General features: G+C 47.8%; 1 protein-coding gene across 7 annotated transcripts in view; it reads right to left on the bottom strand.

Moving 5' to 3' along the window:
• The window catches only part of LOC119801761 (BTG3 associated nuclear protein), a 76,449-nt gene that overhangs the window by 13,518 nt on the left and 44,435 nt on the right, over positions 1-18,496 (bottom strand). For 4 of the 7 annotated variants that reach the window (XM_038312364.2, XM_038312369.2, XM_038312366.2 and 1 more), the window contains 5 exons: positions 15,866-16,105; positions 11,014-11,181; positions 4,474-4,604; positions 3,139-3,201; positions 2,586-2,624 (listed from right to left, as the gene is read on the bottom strand). In XM_038312364.2, coding sequence (XP_038168292.1) covers positions 2,586-2,624; positions 3,139-3,201; positions 4,474-4,604; positions 11,014-11,181; positions 15,866-16,105 — 641 coding nt within the window. Of the gene's footprint in view, positions 1-2,585; positions 2,625-3,138; positions 3,211-4,473; positions 4,605-11,013; positions 11,182-15,865; positions 16,106-18,496 lie in introns of all 7 variants that reach the window. The other 3 variants (XM_038312363.2, XM_038312368.2, XM_038312365.2) reach the window with 1 other exon arrangement.

The raw sequence follows: 18,496 nt of genomic DNA, 5'->3' as shown, positions 1-18,496 counted from the left end.
GTCTACGTGTACAGGTGCTATGGTCTGAGGGTAAAGCCTACACTGAAGAGTCAAGATAAAGCACAGCCTAGAGAACCCAGCCAAAGGCCCTCCGAGTCATGTTCTAAAAAATTCTGCTGCAATCTACATTTCAGTATCCAGGGAATCCCCTGCCTCTTCCTTCTATTAACCAGAGATGCTGAATACTGGCCACTACTGCATAGGCCGAGACACCTGAAGTGGGACATTCAACTGGCAAATAGCAGTGACCACTAGGGCTAGAATGGCCAAGAGCAAGCAGAGAACCTCTAGGGCTGGAGACTGGCCCTTCCTGGCTGTGCTTGTCCAAAGTGGCTGTATACACTGGAAGCAGCTGTGCACTTGTACCCCAGAGGCCAAGTTCAGATGGCTCTGACCTCATGAACACTGAGTTTCTGGTGCCCAAGTCCTCCTGTGACAGACAGTCTCCCTCTGGGAACCCACCATCCTGTCATCCTGCTGCAGCCTTGATACAGCAGGCCCCGTTACCTTCCCACACCAGATTGACAAAATAATGATGGATTTATGAACTTTAAAAGAAAAATGTCAGTCACAGTTGGGCAGTGGTGGCACACACCTTTAATCCCAGCACTCAGATCTCTTATGAGTTTAAGGCCAGCCTGTTCTACAGAGCAAGTTCCAGTACAGCCAGGGCTAAAAGAAGAAACCCTGCACGTCTCAACAGAAAGAAAGAATAGAAAAGAAAAGAAAAGAAAAGAAAAGAAAAGAAAAGAAAAGAAAAGAAAAGAAAAGAAAGTCACATAAATATCTTCCAGAGCTTTTACAACTGAGGACGATGACCTTTCCACATACCTACAGGCAGCGCATGCAGTCAGGTTTCAGGAAAACATTCCAGCATTCACACTGGGATGAAGGAAAACCTAAGACCAACTCGGAATAATGGATCCAAGAGCCACAGGCTCAATCCTCTCGTGGGCCCAGGAAGAGGACAGGTGACAGGGCTAATTGTCCCAAGCACAGGTCTGGTGACCTTAGCTCCACTGAGGATATCAAGGTGAATGGAGCATTTATGTCTTCTGAACCATAAATGAATCCATTCTGAGTAAGGTTACTGAACAGACTCGAGAACTGACCAAACGATGAAACGAGGACAGAATCTCAGCAAGTGGGAAGCAGAGACCACTGGCAAATAGGCCTGCAGAAGACAGTTGCTTCATGAGCACAGCTGTAGGTTCCCACCAGAAGGCAAGCTGCCTCCAGGAGAGAAGAGGATGCCAGCAGTGCCCTCTGATGTGTGGTCCCGGATACAGTGACACTGGGAAGCGGGGAATGGGAAGAAAGTATGGGTTTCACAGGTGGAAAGAATCAGATGTTCAAGTTATTTCTCAGTGTGAAAAGTGACCAGCACTGCAGCTTCTTGCTGGGAGGTTGCTTAGAGCAGAGTGGGAAGCGAATCATGGCTGGCAGCAGTGACTGGCTTTTGAGACACTGGAGACAGAGGCAGAACCAGGTGTCTGCCTTGGAAGCTCAGGCAGTGGCTCTTTCACAGCCTCACTGCCCCTGACTAGAAGCCCGTGGCTGTGGTCTAAGCTGCCATGCCTGGGGTTAGGCATTGGGCTCTCTACCCTCAGGTTAGGTGGACAGAGCCAAGGATCAGGCAGGCACTTCTGCCTATACAGGCACAGGCATCATACACTGTGAAAAGCCTGCTGTATTTTTTTTTCAATTCCAGGTGGAACTTTATTCATGACAGAAACAGTGAGAAACTGAGGTAACAGTCTCTTGTCTATGAAAAGGTGAGTTCTTCCCATGGGGAACCACCAACAAAACAAACACAAAACACAGCATCAGAAAGAGCAGAGAGAGGAACCAACTACAAGGCTGAAAACTCAAGAAGAAGGCTATGAGACCAGCTTCTGCCACTTGCTCCCAACTGCACAAGCTTGGCGGAAATGAAGAGGGTTCTCTTTAGCACAGGGAAGACACATGGGTCTTCCAGCACAGCGAATGCTAGTCTTCCAAACCAAGGAGCAGAGCCTCCTGTGTGAGGAGTTGAGTCCTGTGCTCCACAACTTCTTAAGCTGGATTATAAAACAGGAGCACGTCCTGACTATTCATAGGGACCCAGAGTGGAAACTAACCTTCCCAAAAACGCCACAAAACCCCCACAGAAGTACGAAACCCCACTGCCACCACCAGCTTCCCTGTAGCACTCCCTGCCCCCCCCCCCCCGACATCCATAGCCTGGGACATTCACTAAGCACAGAAATCCTTCCAGGTATAGCCAATAAAGAGCTGCTCTCCTTATCTCAGAAGAACCAAGCCTACCTTGTCCTACCTGTGCAAATGTCATCAGACTTTCATGGAAAGTTGCAGAAAGCAATGAACTTGGCGGGAGTTTCTTCTCTGGTGCAAAGCTAACGTGAGAGCCCACAAAGCACAGTGCAGGCCAGAGTTCACCTGCACACACTCCTGGACGTTTCACCGCAGCTCCCTCCTGCTGGACACAACCCCTCTCCCACCCTCACACCAGTGTCTCATGCTGAGGAACACAGACTGTGCAGGACATGGTGAAAAGGTGTGGATGGGGACAGGTGAGCACTTACCTGTCCATCCTGGCCAACGTGATGGATCTGCAGATTGCCCTGCAAAGTAAAAAAAAAAAAAGGAGACAGAGTGAGAACTTCCCTACACTATTAAGAAATAACAAGGAAACCACTACTAAGTCTACAAAAACCCAACCCCTTTTAGCAATAAAACCCACGAAAATAAAGCAAGTATTATAGGATGAATCTTTTTTACTCTTGTATTAAAAGCACAAAAGTTTAAGCCTGTTCCCAACTCTGACTTACAAATAAAAATGTTTTTCTTTTTCCTTTTTATTTTAAACAACTGTAGACTCACAAGGCATGAATACAGTAGCACAGCATGGCCCACAAAAGGCAGGAAGCTACTCCCACCACTCTGGGCCTACACAGTCTCACATTTCACACCATCATCAATTGTAAAAGACACCAGAAAGATATCCCAGTCACCCCACTGAGGCAGACAGACTCTCTCCTAGAGCGCTCCCCAGGCTCTGCTGGAATGGCATTGGGTCCACACACTGAGCACATGACTGTGTGGCCTTCTGACCTCACAGGGTGACACTTGACTCACCTCACTGTCCTGTGTGATCTGCACCTGCTCTCCTTGAGGCACCTGGGCAATGTGGAGGTGGCCCTGTGGGATCCGCAGCAAGAGAAGACACCAAGAAGCATCAGAGAAAAACAAACCAAAGGAAACAACAAGCACCCTCTGCCAACTTCATGCCTATCTGCTCTCGGCCCATGAGAGGGCAGGGCTGGCCAGCTTGGTGCAATGTGTGCACAGCCTGAGCTCATCCCACAGTCTCTTAAGGAAATGTTCATCACATGATTTATGTGATCTGCTGAACTTTAAATGTTACTTAAAAACTAAGAATGCGGGGTCACTAGGGGAAGGCTGGTAAGGATGGCAGGTGGGAGGGGTCACCTGTGAGCACTGCACTGAAGTAGAAACAGTTCGTGTAAACAGTAATACATGTTGTTCCAAGTCTAGGGTCTGACTTCTATCAAAATCCTATGTGGGGCTGGAGAGATGGCTGAAGTCAAGAGCACTTGCTCTTGCAGAAAACCTGAGTTTAGTTCCCATCACCTGTGGGGTGGCTCACAATACCCCATAACTCCAGCTCCAGGGCATCTGAAGCCCTCTTCTGGCCTCCATCGACACTCACATGCACAAATCTCACACACACACACACACACACACACACGCACGCACGCACGCACGCACGCACGCATACACATTAACTAAAACTAACTCTTTTTATTTTTTAAATCCTATCTTAGCTCAATTAAGGTCTTGCAGCAAAGAACCTGCTGCAGGTGTTGAGCTGCTTCTGCTTCACTGTGCACACAGCCCTGTGCCAAAGGGATCTATTCCCAGTGCTCTCCCAGACTTCCCCACTGACCAGATGCAGTATCTGTTGATATCTAGTCAGTTACATAGATCAACAAGCCCGTGAAACCCACCACTTACAGTCACTACATTTCCTTTAAAATAGCCCCACAGCCAATGGACAAAAAGCACAGCGTGACCCCAGAGCTGCCCAGAGAGCTCCTTGCTATCCAGCAGTTTATGAGGTGCATACTTCCTGTTCTGCCGCTTCCTACTGTGTGCTCAGAGTATGCAGAAGACTCTGCCTAGCCTTTGTGCTGCCTATGGCTCAGAACACAGCACCGTGGCCGAGGCCTGCCTCTCCACTGAGATGAACCATAGGAGCAGTGAATGTCCTGCAGGGATTTCTGTCACTAGGTTGCTCCAGCCAACAGCCATGTGCAAGGTTGTAATACTACTTCTCTAAATGAAGCACTTTCACCTCAAACTATCAGTGTGCTTTCTCCCGCTGTGCCATCAACACTCCCTCAGCCCCCTCCCCGCACCGCCCAGACACCTGAGTGAGAAGGTACGTACTACTTGCACCTGTCCATCCTCTCCAATCTGGTGGATCTGCACTTGCTGTGCATTGGCCAGCGCGTAGTGTAGAGCCTGGGGCTGGGACTGCTGCAGCTCACTGGCAGGTGGAGGGGTACCTATCATGGTCTCTGTGGAACACAGGAGCAGGTGTTAGTTAAGACCCTTAGGTACCACATACAGAGTGACACACAGTCATCTTGGCTCCCAAATGTCTCCCTCCCTCAGTTCCTGAAGAGGAAAAGGACCTTGTTCCTAGGCTCGGGTCAGCACATCTCTGCTCTGCAGAACTGTCAACAGCAAGTCGGGGGGAACTGAGGTTTGTAGCGGAGACAAGCATTGCTAAGATTCAATGACCCTGTAGAAACAAACTCGTTTTCCTGCAAACACCTAGACAAACTACTGTACTGCAGGTCTGTCCACAGATATGACCACAGTACTATGCTTCAATCAAACTGCATCTACAACACATTTTATTTCTTTTTCGGATTTTGAGACAGGGTTTCTCTGTGGCTTTGGAGCCTGTCCTGGAACTAGCTCTTGTAGACCAGGCTGGCCTCGAACTCAGAGATCCACCTGCCTCTGCCTCCTGAGTGCTGGGATTAAAGTCATACGCCACCACCGCCCGGCCACATTTTATTTCTTATGTTTAATTAAAGTAAGGCATATTTGGTTTGACATATGGTATGCTATTTTAATTGTAATACAAACTATAATGACTTTTCTTCCAGTACTGGAGACTAGGTGTAAGATGTCCAGACACTGAGCACACCTCAGCTCCAACTGTAATGACAACACAAGCAGAGTTCCTGAAACAGGATATTAGGGCTTAGATTTTTTTTTCAATGTATATTATGCAGTTCCATGGCAGAGGCTGTGGTAATTACAAGCTTGCTGGGCAAACAGTGTAACGCCCTGAGCTTTAAGAAAGTGGACTGACATTACAATGGATGCGAAGCAGACTCTAAAGAAAAGCTCAGTGTCCTTCCCACAGCAGCAGCAGAGTGCCATGTGGTTTTAAAAGCACCATGACACCAATTAAACCTGAGGATTCACACATGTACAGGCAGAAGATGGAAGAGCTGGTCCTTCTGCCACTCTAACCTACTGGATACTACACAGATGCGCTTCGTGTGTCCAGAACAGTAAAGTTCACACCGTGCTGACTTTTAGAAACTTACATGAAACTGACTCTTGTGGTTTGTATCCAAACTGACAGGGCCTAACCCATCATCAAATAAACTAGCTTTTAAATTAAATAAACTGGGCATACTGGCATACCTGTGACCCCAGCACTTGAGAGGCTGAGGAGGAGGGTCACAAGCTGGAAGTCAACCTGGACTATACTGCAAGGCCTTGTCTCAAAAAAAATAAACAAGGGATGAAGACACAGGTCAATGGTAGCACACCAGCCTAGTATGCATGAGGTCCAGGGGCTCATCCCTAACACTACTAAACAAACAAACTAGCTAGCTGTCGTGGTTGCTTTTCTATTGCTGAAGAGCCACCATAACTAAAGTAATTTGTAAGAGAAAACATTTAATTGGGGGCTTGCTTGCAGTTTCAGAGTTTGAGTCTATGACTATTGGGGAGCAAGGCAAGCAGGCAAGCAAGATATTGGAGCAGTAGATAAGAGCTTACATCTGATCCACAAACACAAGGCAGAGAGAAAGAGACTGAGCCTGGCATGAGCTTTAAAAACCTCAAAGCCCACCCCAACTGACACATGTCCTCCAACAAGGCCACAACTTTTAATCCTTCCCAAAACAGTAGACCAACTAGGAACCAAGCATTCAAATATAGGCACCTATGGGGGCCATTCTCATTCAAACGACCACACCATCCTTGGCACAAAACTCATATACAGGGCCAGTGAGATGGCTCAGTAGGCACTTGTCACCAAGACTGAGTTTGATCCTAAAATCCAAACAGAAGGAGTGAACCTATTCTGGCAAGATGTTCTCTGCCCTCCACTCACATGCAAACCACATGTGCTCTCGCTACCATGCCTACCCGACACACACACACACACACACACACACACACACACACACACACACACGGGGCATGCACGTGAAAATACACATACAAAGTAAGTAAAATGAAATAAAAGATGAATACTTATCTACATAAATATTTTAAGGGAAAAAAATTATTTTGCAGTATTGTGTGGTGGTCCCTTGTCTCTCCACTAACAATTCTGAGGTAACAAGGCAACCCAGCTGGAATCAATACCAATTCCAAATTAACAGGATTCTGGCTTAATTACATTTTACCATCACCAAAATAGCCTTGAAAACCAGAATAGCTTTGCTAAGCCAACAGCAGATGCAGACAGAGCAATGACAAAGATTCCAGAAGTCCCTTTCCTAACCACCCACCCTGTTTAATCAGTCTTGGCCAAGAATGTGGTGGCTAAGTAAGGACAGACAGATGTCTCATCAGTTTACAAAGCAGGGCACTGTCACAAGACCCCACGGATGCTGAGTAGCCAGAAGAGCCGAAACCCAGGCTCTATTCTGAAAGCAATGGCCAAGCCAGTCATGGCCTGAAACTATATCTACTATATCAGAGGCAGCTCTGAGTTCACCCCAAAGCCACTGGAAGAAGGTTACAATAACCGTGCCTCCCATACCCCCAACCCCATAAACGGCATCCTCCCAGCCACAGGTTCTTTTCTGCTCCAAACACAAAGAGCACAGAACAGGGCTGCACTGCTCTCACTCTGGCGAGGTCCACTGGCAGGAGGACAGGGACCACAGGTCAAGCAGAACAAAGAACAGCCACATGGCAGAGCCTTCTGGGAATGATGCCTCGGTCAGACCAGCACACATACTACAGGGCAAGTCCATTCCCAACAGTCACCCTGGGAGGGAGGCACTGAGAGCTGCCAGGGCTTCTCAAACATGACATTCCTGGGGACCTGCCCAGATTTTGGGCACTTAATACACTCAACAGTGGCTGGCTGCCCACACAAGAAGCCAGCATTCATAGCATCTTAGAGAAATGCTAATGTGTTCATACACGGAGCAGCAATAAATATAGTAAAGAAAATAGCTACTAGTGAAAAAGAAAAAAATTGAAAATTAAAAAACGGAATAAAAATATCATCACATTAAGCCACTGTCAAGCAGTAGAAAGAAATACAAGTAACTAGAAGAGCTCAACCACTAACAAGTAAGCCTGACAGTGACTAGAGCAGGAGCCACAGAAACAGGCACATGCACTGAGTCTCAGTTTAAAGATCAGGGGCCCCACTGCTTGAAGGGTAGGCTTGCCAGCAAAGTGGGTGCCAGTGGCTGCGGGTTAGAAATGTGGAGCTCCAGGCCACTCCACTCTACCTGAATTAGCATATGATTCCAAAATAGCACACCTCCACCCGACAACCTGAGCACTATGGAGGGAATGGTCTAACGGCTGGGATATGAATGGAGCGCTGACCTGCTTTTCCTATGCCAACCTCTTGGTGCCCACACCTCTGAAGGCAGTCCAACTCACCAATGCCACCACTCCTCAGCTCCTTCCTGTACACTATCAAACGCTGTATGGTTGGAGTGTCTCATTTTGACTCCTGACAGCTCTCACGCTGCCCTGTGACCATGGGTTAGACCATCACTGTGGTGGCTGAGGCAATTCGGACAGTGTCCTGTCCAGCGGCACAGGTACCAGGGCTCAGCATGCATCTGAATGCAGCAGTGGGGCCTGCGGGCTCACTTTTCTGGACCACACATGTACCTGGCAGGCTCTTTGAGCACGTGTACTGCTACAGAACTGTCTCTTTCCACCCACCCTGTGCTTGTCACTAAGTTGGCAATACAGGCCATGACATCACACTGTGTCAGATTCGGGGTGAGACCTGGCTCACTGGGAACCTGTCTAATAAGCTCTACTTGACTGTGATTCCTTTCAAGTCCTAACTAAACAGCCAGTTTCAACTGCATGAATACCTAGCAACTGCTCCTTCATGTTTCCTCTCTAACTCCACTTGGCAATTTTTTGAAACTCCTATTTCTTTCCTTGCTGCTACATTTCTATTCCTCTTTGAAGCCCTTGAGCACAACTTTAACAACATTTTAGTGACGCGGGCTATTAATTCCAGACTGGGCCTCCTTAGACACTAGGTTTTTTGGTTGGTTAGTTGGTTGGTTGGTTGGTTGGTTGGTTAGCTGGATCTGGGTTTTGTTTGTTTTCTGTTCTGGTTATAGGTCACATTTTCCTGTTTCTTGGTACCGTATCCAAGATCTTGTAAATGTTCCCAGATTAGGTGTCTGGATTTTGTCTTCCTATTAAAGTGCTGATACCTGTGGGCCAAGTGAAATCTTCTCAGGATATCTTTAAGTTCTGGCTTTACATGGTTGGAGGGATGGCTCAGCGGCTAAGAGTGCTGGCTGCTCTTTCAGAGGACCTGTGTTCAGTTCCAGCACCCACATGGTGGCTTCCAATCATCCATAATTCCCAGTTCCAGGGGATCTGATGCCGTGGGGAAATGGTCTTGTATTGTTTTAATAAAATACTAATTGGCCAGTAGCCAGGCAGAGAGTATAGGTGGGGTGACGAGAACAGGAGAATTCTGGAAAGAGGAAAGAGCCAACCTGCAGTTGTCATCCAGACACAGAGGAAGCAAGATGAGAATGCCTTGCTGATAGGAGGTACCAAGCCACGTGGCTAACACAGATAGAATTATGGGTTAATGTAAGGTATAAGAGTTAATAAGAAGCCTGGGCTAATAGGCCAGCTAGTTTATAATTAATGTAAGCCTCTGTGTGTTTCTTTGGGACTGATCGACTGCGGGACCAGGTGGGACAGAAACCTCTGACAACAATCTGATGTGCTCTTCTGACCTCCTCCCTCTAGCACCTGAAATGCATATGCTGCATAGACTTATATGCAGGCAAGAGACAATACACACACACACACACACATACATACAAATAAATAAATAAACAAATCTTTTTTTAAAAAAAAAAGTTCTGTCTTTACTCTGGGGAGAGCCCAGCCACAGCCCTCTAGCTCTCTCAAATTTTGGACCTGTATCCACGGCCCTCTAGTTTTGCTCTGGCTGGTGGGCATGTGGACGCCTGTTCTACCCGATGGCAGCTTGGGTACACTGGCTAAGATGTCCAGCTGCTATACACGGCAGGCATGGGAAACCAGCAAGAATCCAAGGGGACGCTGTGTGACTTGGAACCTCACTTCTAGCTTCACCAGGTTCACTGCTTGGGCTCTCCCAGCACCAATCCGCCTCCTCAATTCCTAATTCAGCTGTGCACTACCCAAAAGCCCCTTGCTGCTCCATGTTCCAAACTGTGCCGTGGGAGGCATGCTGACTGAGGACAGGCATGCCAGCTTCCTGCTCTTGGGGCCACAGACCTAGGCTTTCTTGTCTGCACAGCAACTTTCTAAAACAAGGTTCACCCCAGTGCCCAGTTCTGCAACCTGATGAAAGCAGAATCTCCTAAACTTTAAACTATCACACGGATGCAGTGCTCATAGACAATAACACAGGAGCCACAGTAAGACAGAGAGAACTGATAAGCCACTGCTAGAGCTGCCACCATGAAGGTGCCATTGTTCAAGTAAGAAAGGAGCAAACCACAACCAATGTGGGTTGACAGCAATCAAGATTACATCTAAAGTCAGTCACAAAATGCGTTTGACACATTCAACAACTGCATGATGCACACACATGTACATGCCCTCAGCCAGATATAACTTCACCAAACACATTCCACCCATGCCTAGAGGCTCCTTCAAGTTCCCAGGACAGAACTCAAAACTCCTCATTCTACATGGGAACAATGTGTGTGGCCCACACAGCTGCCACCTTAGGAACCTTGGCAACAGCTAGAGCCAAGTATCTGATAACCACCAAAATAAGGGAGGAAGAGCACTTTCTGGAAGATGGTCAGGGAGGGCTCCAGGTAAGCAGCCTTGTAGCTTCCAAAACAAAGTCCCTGGACAAAGCCTGTACTGAGAGGGAGCCCTGCCAGCCCCTGCCCACTGCTGCTCTGGGTCCTGAGCTAACCCCAAACAGGACTCAGCTTTCAGGAGCTACTGCTATTGCCAAGAAAGCTGTGGAAAGGAGTCTAAAAGACTGTTTTAGGTGAGGACATAGCTCACTGAAAAGTACCAGAGCCAAGACTGCCCAAGGCCGTTGGGCACAGCCCTAGCACTAGAGAGAAGAGAGGACAGGCCCATGGGCAGAGCTTGGAGAATCTGTCTCGGGGATCTTGAGGACAAGCCTGAGTCTACAACCTCAGACTAAGACTCAAGAGCATAATATGAGCCCTCCACCCTTCACCTACAGCCACTCCACAAGCAACAGTAACTACTACTAAGGTTGCAAGACACTCAGAAGATGAGTAGCCAGACAACACAACAAAGGTCACGCACAAATTCTTCCTGCTGGAACCTACCGGGGAAAATAAGCAAGCCTCACGCTCTTGCCACTGCCTAGGGAGCCTCACACTGAGTGGGGCCAGAGCTGTTGAGCTTCTGCATGAGAACAAAGGCTTCAGGGCAGTCTTCTTCTGAGCATACCTGAGGCACTGTATGAGGATGAGGACGGCGTCCTCCGGGAGAAGCTCTTGACCGCCAGGCTCTGGCCTCGCTGTTTCCGCCGCCATGCTGTACGGCATTTGGAGTCAATGCTCTGCTTGATCCGATACCAGTCAGATTCTGTGATTCCAAATTTATAGAAGAGGTGACCTGAAAGAACATGTCCCAGATAAAAGCTATCAGATGCAGGTTTGACCTGGGCTCCCTTCTTGAGAGCTAAGTGCTACAAAGAGACCCAGCTGACCTACTGGCCTACTCCTGGAAGGCTGATTTTCTTCCAGAGTTCAAGCCAGAAAATCTAACTGCATCAGGGAAGAGTCACTCAGGTCACTGGGTCAGCAGGGCCAGACGCAAATACTTGTCACTCTTTTTATTATGTAACCACGAAATAACCCAACTTCGCCTCAACACCAAGGGGGACTCCATTTCTCCAGGCTGCAGGCTCCGTGGCCTCCAACTTTCCTTCCCCTAAACTCACAAGACAGCACACACCACCCTGACTGCCTAGGGAATCAAATGGAGACTTCGCATCGTGCACACAGCACCCTGACTGCCTAGGGAATCAAATGGAGACTTCGCACCCTACTCCTGCTAGAGCTGTAGTCCCGCCCACACACCTCTGCCCAGACCAGTCAACAGTACTCTGTCCTCCCTCCTCATCCAAACCCTCCCCTCAGCACAGCATGCCTGCTTTCTAGAACACCCATCACTTCCCTGGATATGTAATACATAAATATGTATTCTCCCTTGTAAATGCAGGGAACTTGGTTTTGCTCTCTGTGCTGAAACTCAGCAAACACTGGTTATCTGCGCAGTGAGCAGCAGTTATCTGGAGCTATTTGGCCAGTGCTCCTTGTCAGATGCTTGCTCCTGTGTTCTTACCAGGCTGTCTCCCAGAACCCGAGTTCCTTGAGCACAGCAACTACTTACTCCCTGGAGTACTACCCACAACACACCAGTGGAGGATGGAGGGGAAGCCATGCACGCCTACTGGGACCCAAACTGCTGATCCTTATATGTATAAAGCACGCCAGGAGCATCACTGAACAGCATGCAGATACTGTCACCCAACAATCAGGAGATCAAAGACACACAAGGCCACCAGAAACAGATGACATAATAGAGATGATAGACTATTCTAATTCTGGCTCCGTATCTCACTAGTCCATGACACTCCTCCCTTTTTTTCTTTTTAGAACTTTTTTTTTGTATTGCCACTTCTTGGAATTTGCCAATTAAAAAGAGTATATGTATATGCATGCATGTGCAATAATGTTCCCGTGCATGTGCACTTGAGTACAGATGCCCACAGAGAGGTCAGAGTCACTGTCTCTCCTAGAGCTGGAGCTACAGACAGTTGTGAATCACTATTCTGGGAGCTGGGAGCCAAACTCGGATCTTCTGGAAGAGCAGTAAGAACTCTTAACCACTGGACCATGTTTCCAGCCCATGGCCCTTTCTTATACCCAATGGCAGCGATGGTGGTGAATGACACAAGACTTTCTCTTCAACAGTGACCTCTGTAGCTGGTTCATGCAACTTCACTGATTAACAGGAAAAATTAAAAACTATAATAATAATAAAAATTCTAAGTTGGAAAACTTCCTGTTTTGACTATTAAAGCCACTGAATTTGGATCATATCTGAGAGCTAAGTTACCATGCAAACTGCTCCTATGGATACAAAATACAAGAGAGAATGAAAACAAAGTCTTTAAATGCTATGTTATGCACAGGCATTAGGAAATGCCTTGACTTTTCTGTGAGCACATGATCAGGAAACAGAGACAGCCAGATCTGTGATCTGGAAGGAGGCTGGACTGCGGAGGACACCACATGGGACCCAAGCAGCACTTTCCCCCTCCCTCACGAAGGGGAATCTAGGTGTGAGCTGGAGCGCTGGTCTCCTAAACAGACATAGAGTAAGTATTTGATAAACCACTGAGCAATTACAGGTGCTGCGTGTAGCTTTAAGTATGGGTAAAGGACTAAGGCACAGGCTAGTTACCTGGCCACCAGTCACAGTTAACAAAGAACCCACTATTGACCAATTACTTTATTTGATGCACATTTGACAACCTCATAGAATAAGAATGTCATTGCCCTTGTGACCATTTAGAAGCAAAAACTAAGGACAGGAAAGTAAGACCAGCCTCATAGTATAGCTTCTGGCTGTCTGCCTATGCATTCACCTTCATCACAACTGAGGTGAAAACCTCAGTTGAAAACAAGAAAAGCCTGCTGCCCCACCTTGCTCAGGCTACCCTGAGGTCTGGCAGTAGAACCGTGGCTCAAAACTAGAAGCCCTCACCTGGGTGGTGGTGACACATGCCTTTAATCCCAGCACACAGGAGGCTGAGGCAAGCAGATTTCTGAGTTCAAGGTCAGCCTGGTCTACACAGAAGTTCCAAGACAGGCTCCAAAGCTACACAGAGAAACTCTGTCTCAAAACAAAACAAGAAAGAGAGGAGAGGAGAGGAGAGGAGAGGAGAGGAGAGGAGAGGAGAGGAGAGGAGAGGAGAGGAGAGGAGAGGAGAGGAGAGGAGAGGAGAGGAGAGGAGAGGAGAGGAGAGGAGAGGAGAGGAGAGGAGAGAGAGAGAGAGAGAGAGAGAGAGAAGCTTCCAGTTGCTGCCCTGTGGGTCACCTGTCGCCCAATGAGTGAAGCACTTACTTAGTCCACAGGAAGGCTATGGTCAAGGGCACACCTGCACCAAGCTGTGGAAGGTTCCCCAGCGCATGCTCACCCACTAGTAGCAGAGCCAGGAAGCTCACATCATTGCTAGCAGCCTTTCCACCCTCCAGAACTCCATTGCTGACTCTGAACACCATAAAAGCAGGGTCCCAGCTCTCACACAGTGAGCCGACACAGAGCCTGCTAGTATTCTCAAGTCCAAGGAGAAACCCATGCAGGAAACCGCAAGCCAAGAACTCATATTTTCATAATAGATAACAGCAGCTCCCCAGAAAACAACAGCCATCACCGCCATGGACAGGAAGGAGCACTGAGCTGGAGAGCACCCTGAACAGGCCCTTCCAAGTCTCCCAAGGTCTCCTGCCAGGCTTCCCTGACTCATCCTGACAACTCCTCTTAGTTTGCAGTCTTTGATGGCCATTCTAAGCTGGGTCCCCAGCACAGTGTCCAATCCCTTCTGAGAAGAGGTCTCCCACCTGTCTCTCAGACAGCTACCAGTTCACACTGACCAAACTCTTCTCTGGCTCTCTGGTCAAACTAGTGCTCTCAGTATATCCCAAGACCCCTGCCCGAATGACAGACCAATGCCACACCATATCCAAAAGACACTCAAAGGCACTCAAGGTCATACTACTGCCTTTCTGCACACACTTTCACTGATGACTCAAATCCTGGGGAGCTAACCAATCCTTAGCAAACTCAATGGGCTGTGAAGACGGTACTCAGAGATAAGACCATAGCTAACAGGACTAGATGGATAAAGTCAGCAGCGGGAATTACCATGAGACTCTGAAGAAGTGGCAGAGCCCAAGTTTAAGGCATTACTAGACAAGTTGAGGGTTGGAGGTCAAAGGTGAACAATCTTTTAACACTCAATGATTCCATGTGAACACTAACACTACTGACAGAAGGGCTGGGGGAGGAGACTGGGTAGATATGGCCCCATCAGCAGCCTCTAAAGGTGGGTCTACACCCAAGGGAGGAGTCTGTGCGGTGCATCCAGACCTTGACGAGGGCCCACGCAGATGGAAGAGTGCCAGCAATTCACAGTTTCTGTTCCTACAAAGCTAAGGCTAGTATGGGGTCCAAGGCCATGGGCCCATGGTTCTTATTCACAGCCTGCATTCCTTCCCTCACACACGGCCTACAAATTTGGCTGCCAAATGAAAGCAAGTGCAAATCATGGTTTGGGGAAGGCAAGGCAGACTCTTAGGCAGATGTCTGTAGGCTTAGCGTCCTTTTCTCCCCAACTCACCACAAACCCCTGGAACTAGGCCGTGGTGTCTAGTCTGAAATATGGGGTGCACTGGCTCAACACTCTGAAGCCCCAATGCCAGTCTCTCTGTCTAAGGAAGGTGACAAATACCTACCTTCTGTGGGATATGACAGAGCTGTGGTTCCTCTAGCCCCAGTACTTCCCCATGTTGCTGACTCCTCGGTAAGGACAAAGCAGCCCCCTCTGGGATGATGGAAAGGCCAAAGGTGTGGCCCCAGTGAGACTAAACACACAGCCAGCCCAGGAATCATCCTGCTCCTGAGCAGAGGCCACCACTTGCCAGTTCATTCCAGGTAGCTCTGGAATGAACAGTCTAGGAGGCTGGATATCAGACTCATCACTGATGAGGAGCCTGAACTTCTTGCAAGCTTTCCAGGTATAACCAGGATGACATGGACAACCAGCTTGAGCAAGTGGCGTTCCTCGGGCAAACCCACCAAGAGCGTGCAGGGTAAGAAAACTGGTCCTGAAGTGCTACTGGCTTCCAGCACAGCCAGGTCAGCTCATGGGCAAGCACAGTGCCAAGGTCAAGCCCTCCCTGAACAGACTCTACTCGTGCCACTGGGCAGCTCAGGAACACTGTGCCAGTGGGCAGCAAGGAACCCCACCTCTGTTCTCTCTTCAAGACCAGCCTAAGGATGACTGGCACTGGGATCCGCAATTCCCTGGAGTGCATTCCCAAGTGCCCCTCTCTGCACAGGGTGCCACACAATGTCTTGCCAAAGCAAAATCCTGGGTCCAGATCCCCACCTCTGTGATAATCAATAGCCTGGCATCACCCCCAGCACTGGAAACATGGTCTAAATTCAGCTCCCTGACCACCTCAGCAGTGCCACAAGCCTGGCTGTTATTAGCTGTATAACTTACACCGGATGCCATAGATAGTGAGGGGGTCCAACTGCTTCTTTCCATGCTTGCCCTGGCCCGACAGGTTGGACACGGCCTGCACCTCTCGGTGGAACAGGTAATCCAGCAGTGTCAGTGCCATCTTCTCAGCCGTGCGACAGTTAGTGCTGATGTGCAGCATGTCAGAGGGGATGATGGCACAGCGTACCCGCATCTCAGGGTTATTCTCATCGCCCAGCCAAGTGCCATTGGGATAGTCCTCTGAAAGAAGAAAAAAGGTGTCAGTTAGCAAAGCTCAGAAGCAGGTTCAGACAGCACAGCACACAGTTCAAATATAAGCTCCCTGGGACTGCTAAGTCAAGCTCCCAACCTTCATCTGGTTGCCAGGAACACCAAAGCTGAGATGTAGCCAGTGCCGTTAGCCAGTAGCAGGCCAAGCCATCCTGAGTACAGACGATGATGATGAGAATCCATCCAACAAGATATGGGCTCAAATAACAAAAGCCTCTTGGGATAACAGAACTAAAACTGAAATCTTAAATGGGGACAAGGATGCTGGTGATGCAGAGTCCAAGCACTGCCAGTCTCCAGGGTCTATAAACCCAAGTCATCTTTGACTATGCTCCAGTCAGTGTCATGTGTGCCTCTCCCAGCCAGTTCCTGCCAGATCCCTTTATCACAATACTGTCTTAAAACATCATGGGCATGGTAGCACAAGCCATTAATTCCAGCACTCAGGAGGCAGAAGCAGGCAGATCTCTGTGAGTCCGAGGCCATGCTGGTTCTACAAAGCTAGTTCCAGGACAGCCAGGGCTGTTACCCAGAGAAACTCTGTCTCAAAAAACCTAAAAGGGAAGCAAGGGAGGGAGGGAGAAAAGTCACAGTGAGACATGCTAGCAGGATGGAGAAGGGGAATGAACTTTCAGCTATAGCTAAGGATAGAAATAACTGAACTTTGGAATTTGGAACAAGATGAATAAATAATCTCTTTCTCAGTGGTATCAATGGTATTTAAGTGGAGAGATGGTTCTCAGAGACAGATCCTGTTCTGGAAGTCACTCAGTTACTGCTATATCCAGTATGCATATAAAAAAAATCCAGTGGTATAGCGGCACATGCCTATAATCCCAGAACTTGCAGGGTTGAGGAAGGGAGGTTATAAGATCCAGACCAGCATAGGCTACATAAGGAGACCCCATCTCAACAATCAACAAAAATGGAAATGATCTGAAGATACATCATGAAACTAACAATAAACTGTGTGTACAATCCGCTCTTAAGCAGGAAGTTTAAGTGAGCTAAGCAAGAAACACCAGTGGCTGCAAGCGTGGCAGGCAAACTTAAGAGTACTATTGTGGGATCAGGAAAATCATCTCAGGTCAAGAGAGGCCTACACCTGCTGTCATTCAGTGATACAGGGGACAAGCAGGAGGGAGAACTGCCACCCACTGAGCCATACTGGCTCACCTAGTGCATTAGCGTCCACAAACACGCAGATCTGGTGGTCTCTGACCTCAGGCAGACTACAGTAGAGCCAATCCAACTTTAGCATCTGAACAATTCATTTTCTTCTTTTAGTGTTTTTATTACACATTTTTCTCCACTCCCCTCCCTTCCTTTCCTCTCCCCTCTGCTGTGACCCCCACGCTCCCAAATTATTCAGGAGATCTTATCTTTTTCTCCTTCCTATTTAGATCCATGTATGTCTCTCTTACAGTCCTCTTGGTTGTCTAGGTTCTCTGGGGTTGTGGATTGTAGGCTGGATTTTCTTTGCTTTATGTCTAAAAGCCACCTAGGTGTGAATACATATGATAGTTGTCTTTCTGGGTCTGGGTTACCTCACTCAATATGATGTTTTCTCGTTTGTCTGCAAATTTCAAGATGTCATTATTTTTTTTACCGCTGAGTAGTACTCCATTGTGTAAATGTACCAAATTTTCCTTATCCATTCTTCGGTTGAGGGGCATCTAGGTTGTTTCCAGGGTCTGGCTATTACAAATACTGCTGCTATGAACATAGCTAAGCACATGTCCTTATGCTATGATTGAGCATCCTTTGGGTATATACCCAAAAGTGGTATTGCTGGGTCTTAAGGTAGATTGCTTCTAATTTTCTGAGAAATCATCATACTGATATCCAAAGGGGCTGTACCAGTTTGCACTCCCACCAGCAATGGAAGAGTGTTCCTTTACCCCACATCCTCTCCAGCATAAGTTGTCATCAGTGTTTTTGATCTTGGTCATTCTGACAGGTATAAGATGGAATCTCAGAGTTGTTTTGATTTGCATTTCTCTGAAGGCTATAGATGTTGACTTCCTTAAGTGTCTTTCAGCCATTTTAGATTCCTCTGTTGAGAGTTCTCTGTTTAGGTCTATACTCCATTTTTTATTGGATTATTTGTTCTTTTGATGTCAAGTTTCTTGAGTTCTTTGTATATTTTAGAGATCAGTTCTCTGTCTGATGTGGGATTGGTGAAAATCTTTTCAGATTCTGTAGGCTGCCATTTTGTCTTGTTGACCATGTATGTCTTCTTTGCTTTTCAGAAGCTTCTCAGTTTCAGGAGGTCCTATTTATTAATTGTTTCTCTCAGTGTCTGTGATACTGGGGTTATATTTAGGAAGTGGTCTCCTGTGCCAATACATTCAAGTGTTA

The sequence above is a fragment of the Arvicola amphibius genome, chromosome 15 (genome assembly GCF_903992535.2).
Source record: "Arvicola amphibius chromosome 15, mArvAmp1.2, whole genome shotgun sequence".
NCBI lineage: Eukaryota > Metazoa > Chordata > Mammalia > Rodentia > Cricetidae > Arvicola > Arvicola amphibius.
This window is presented reverse-complemented; position numbering and strand designations above follow the sequence as displayed.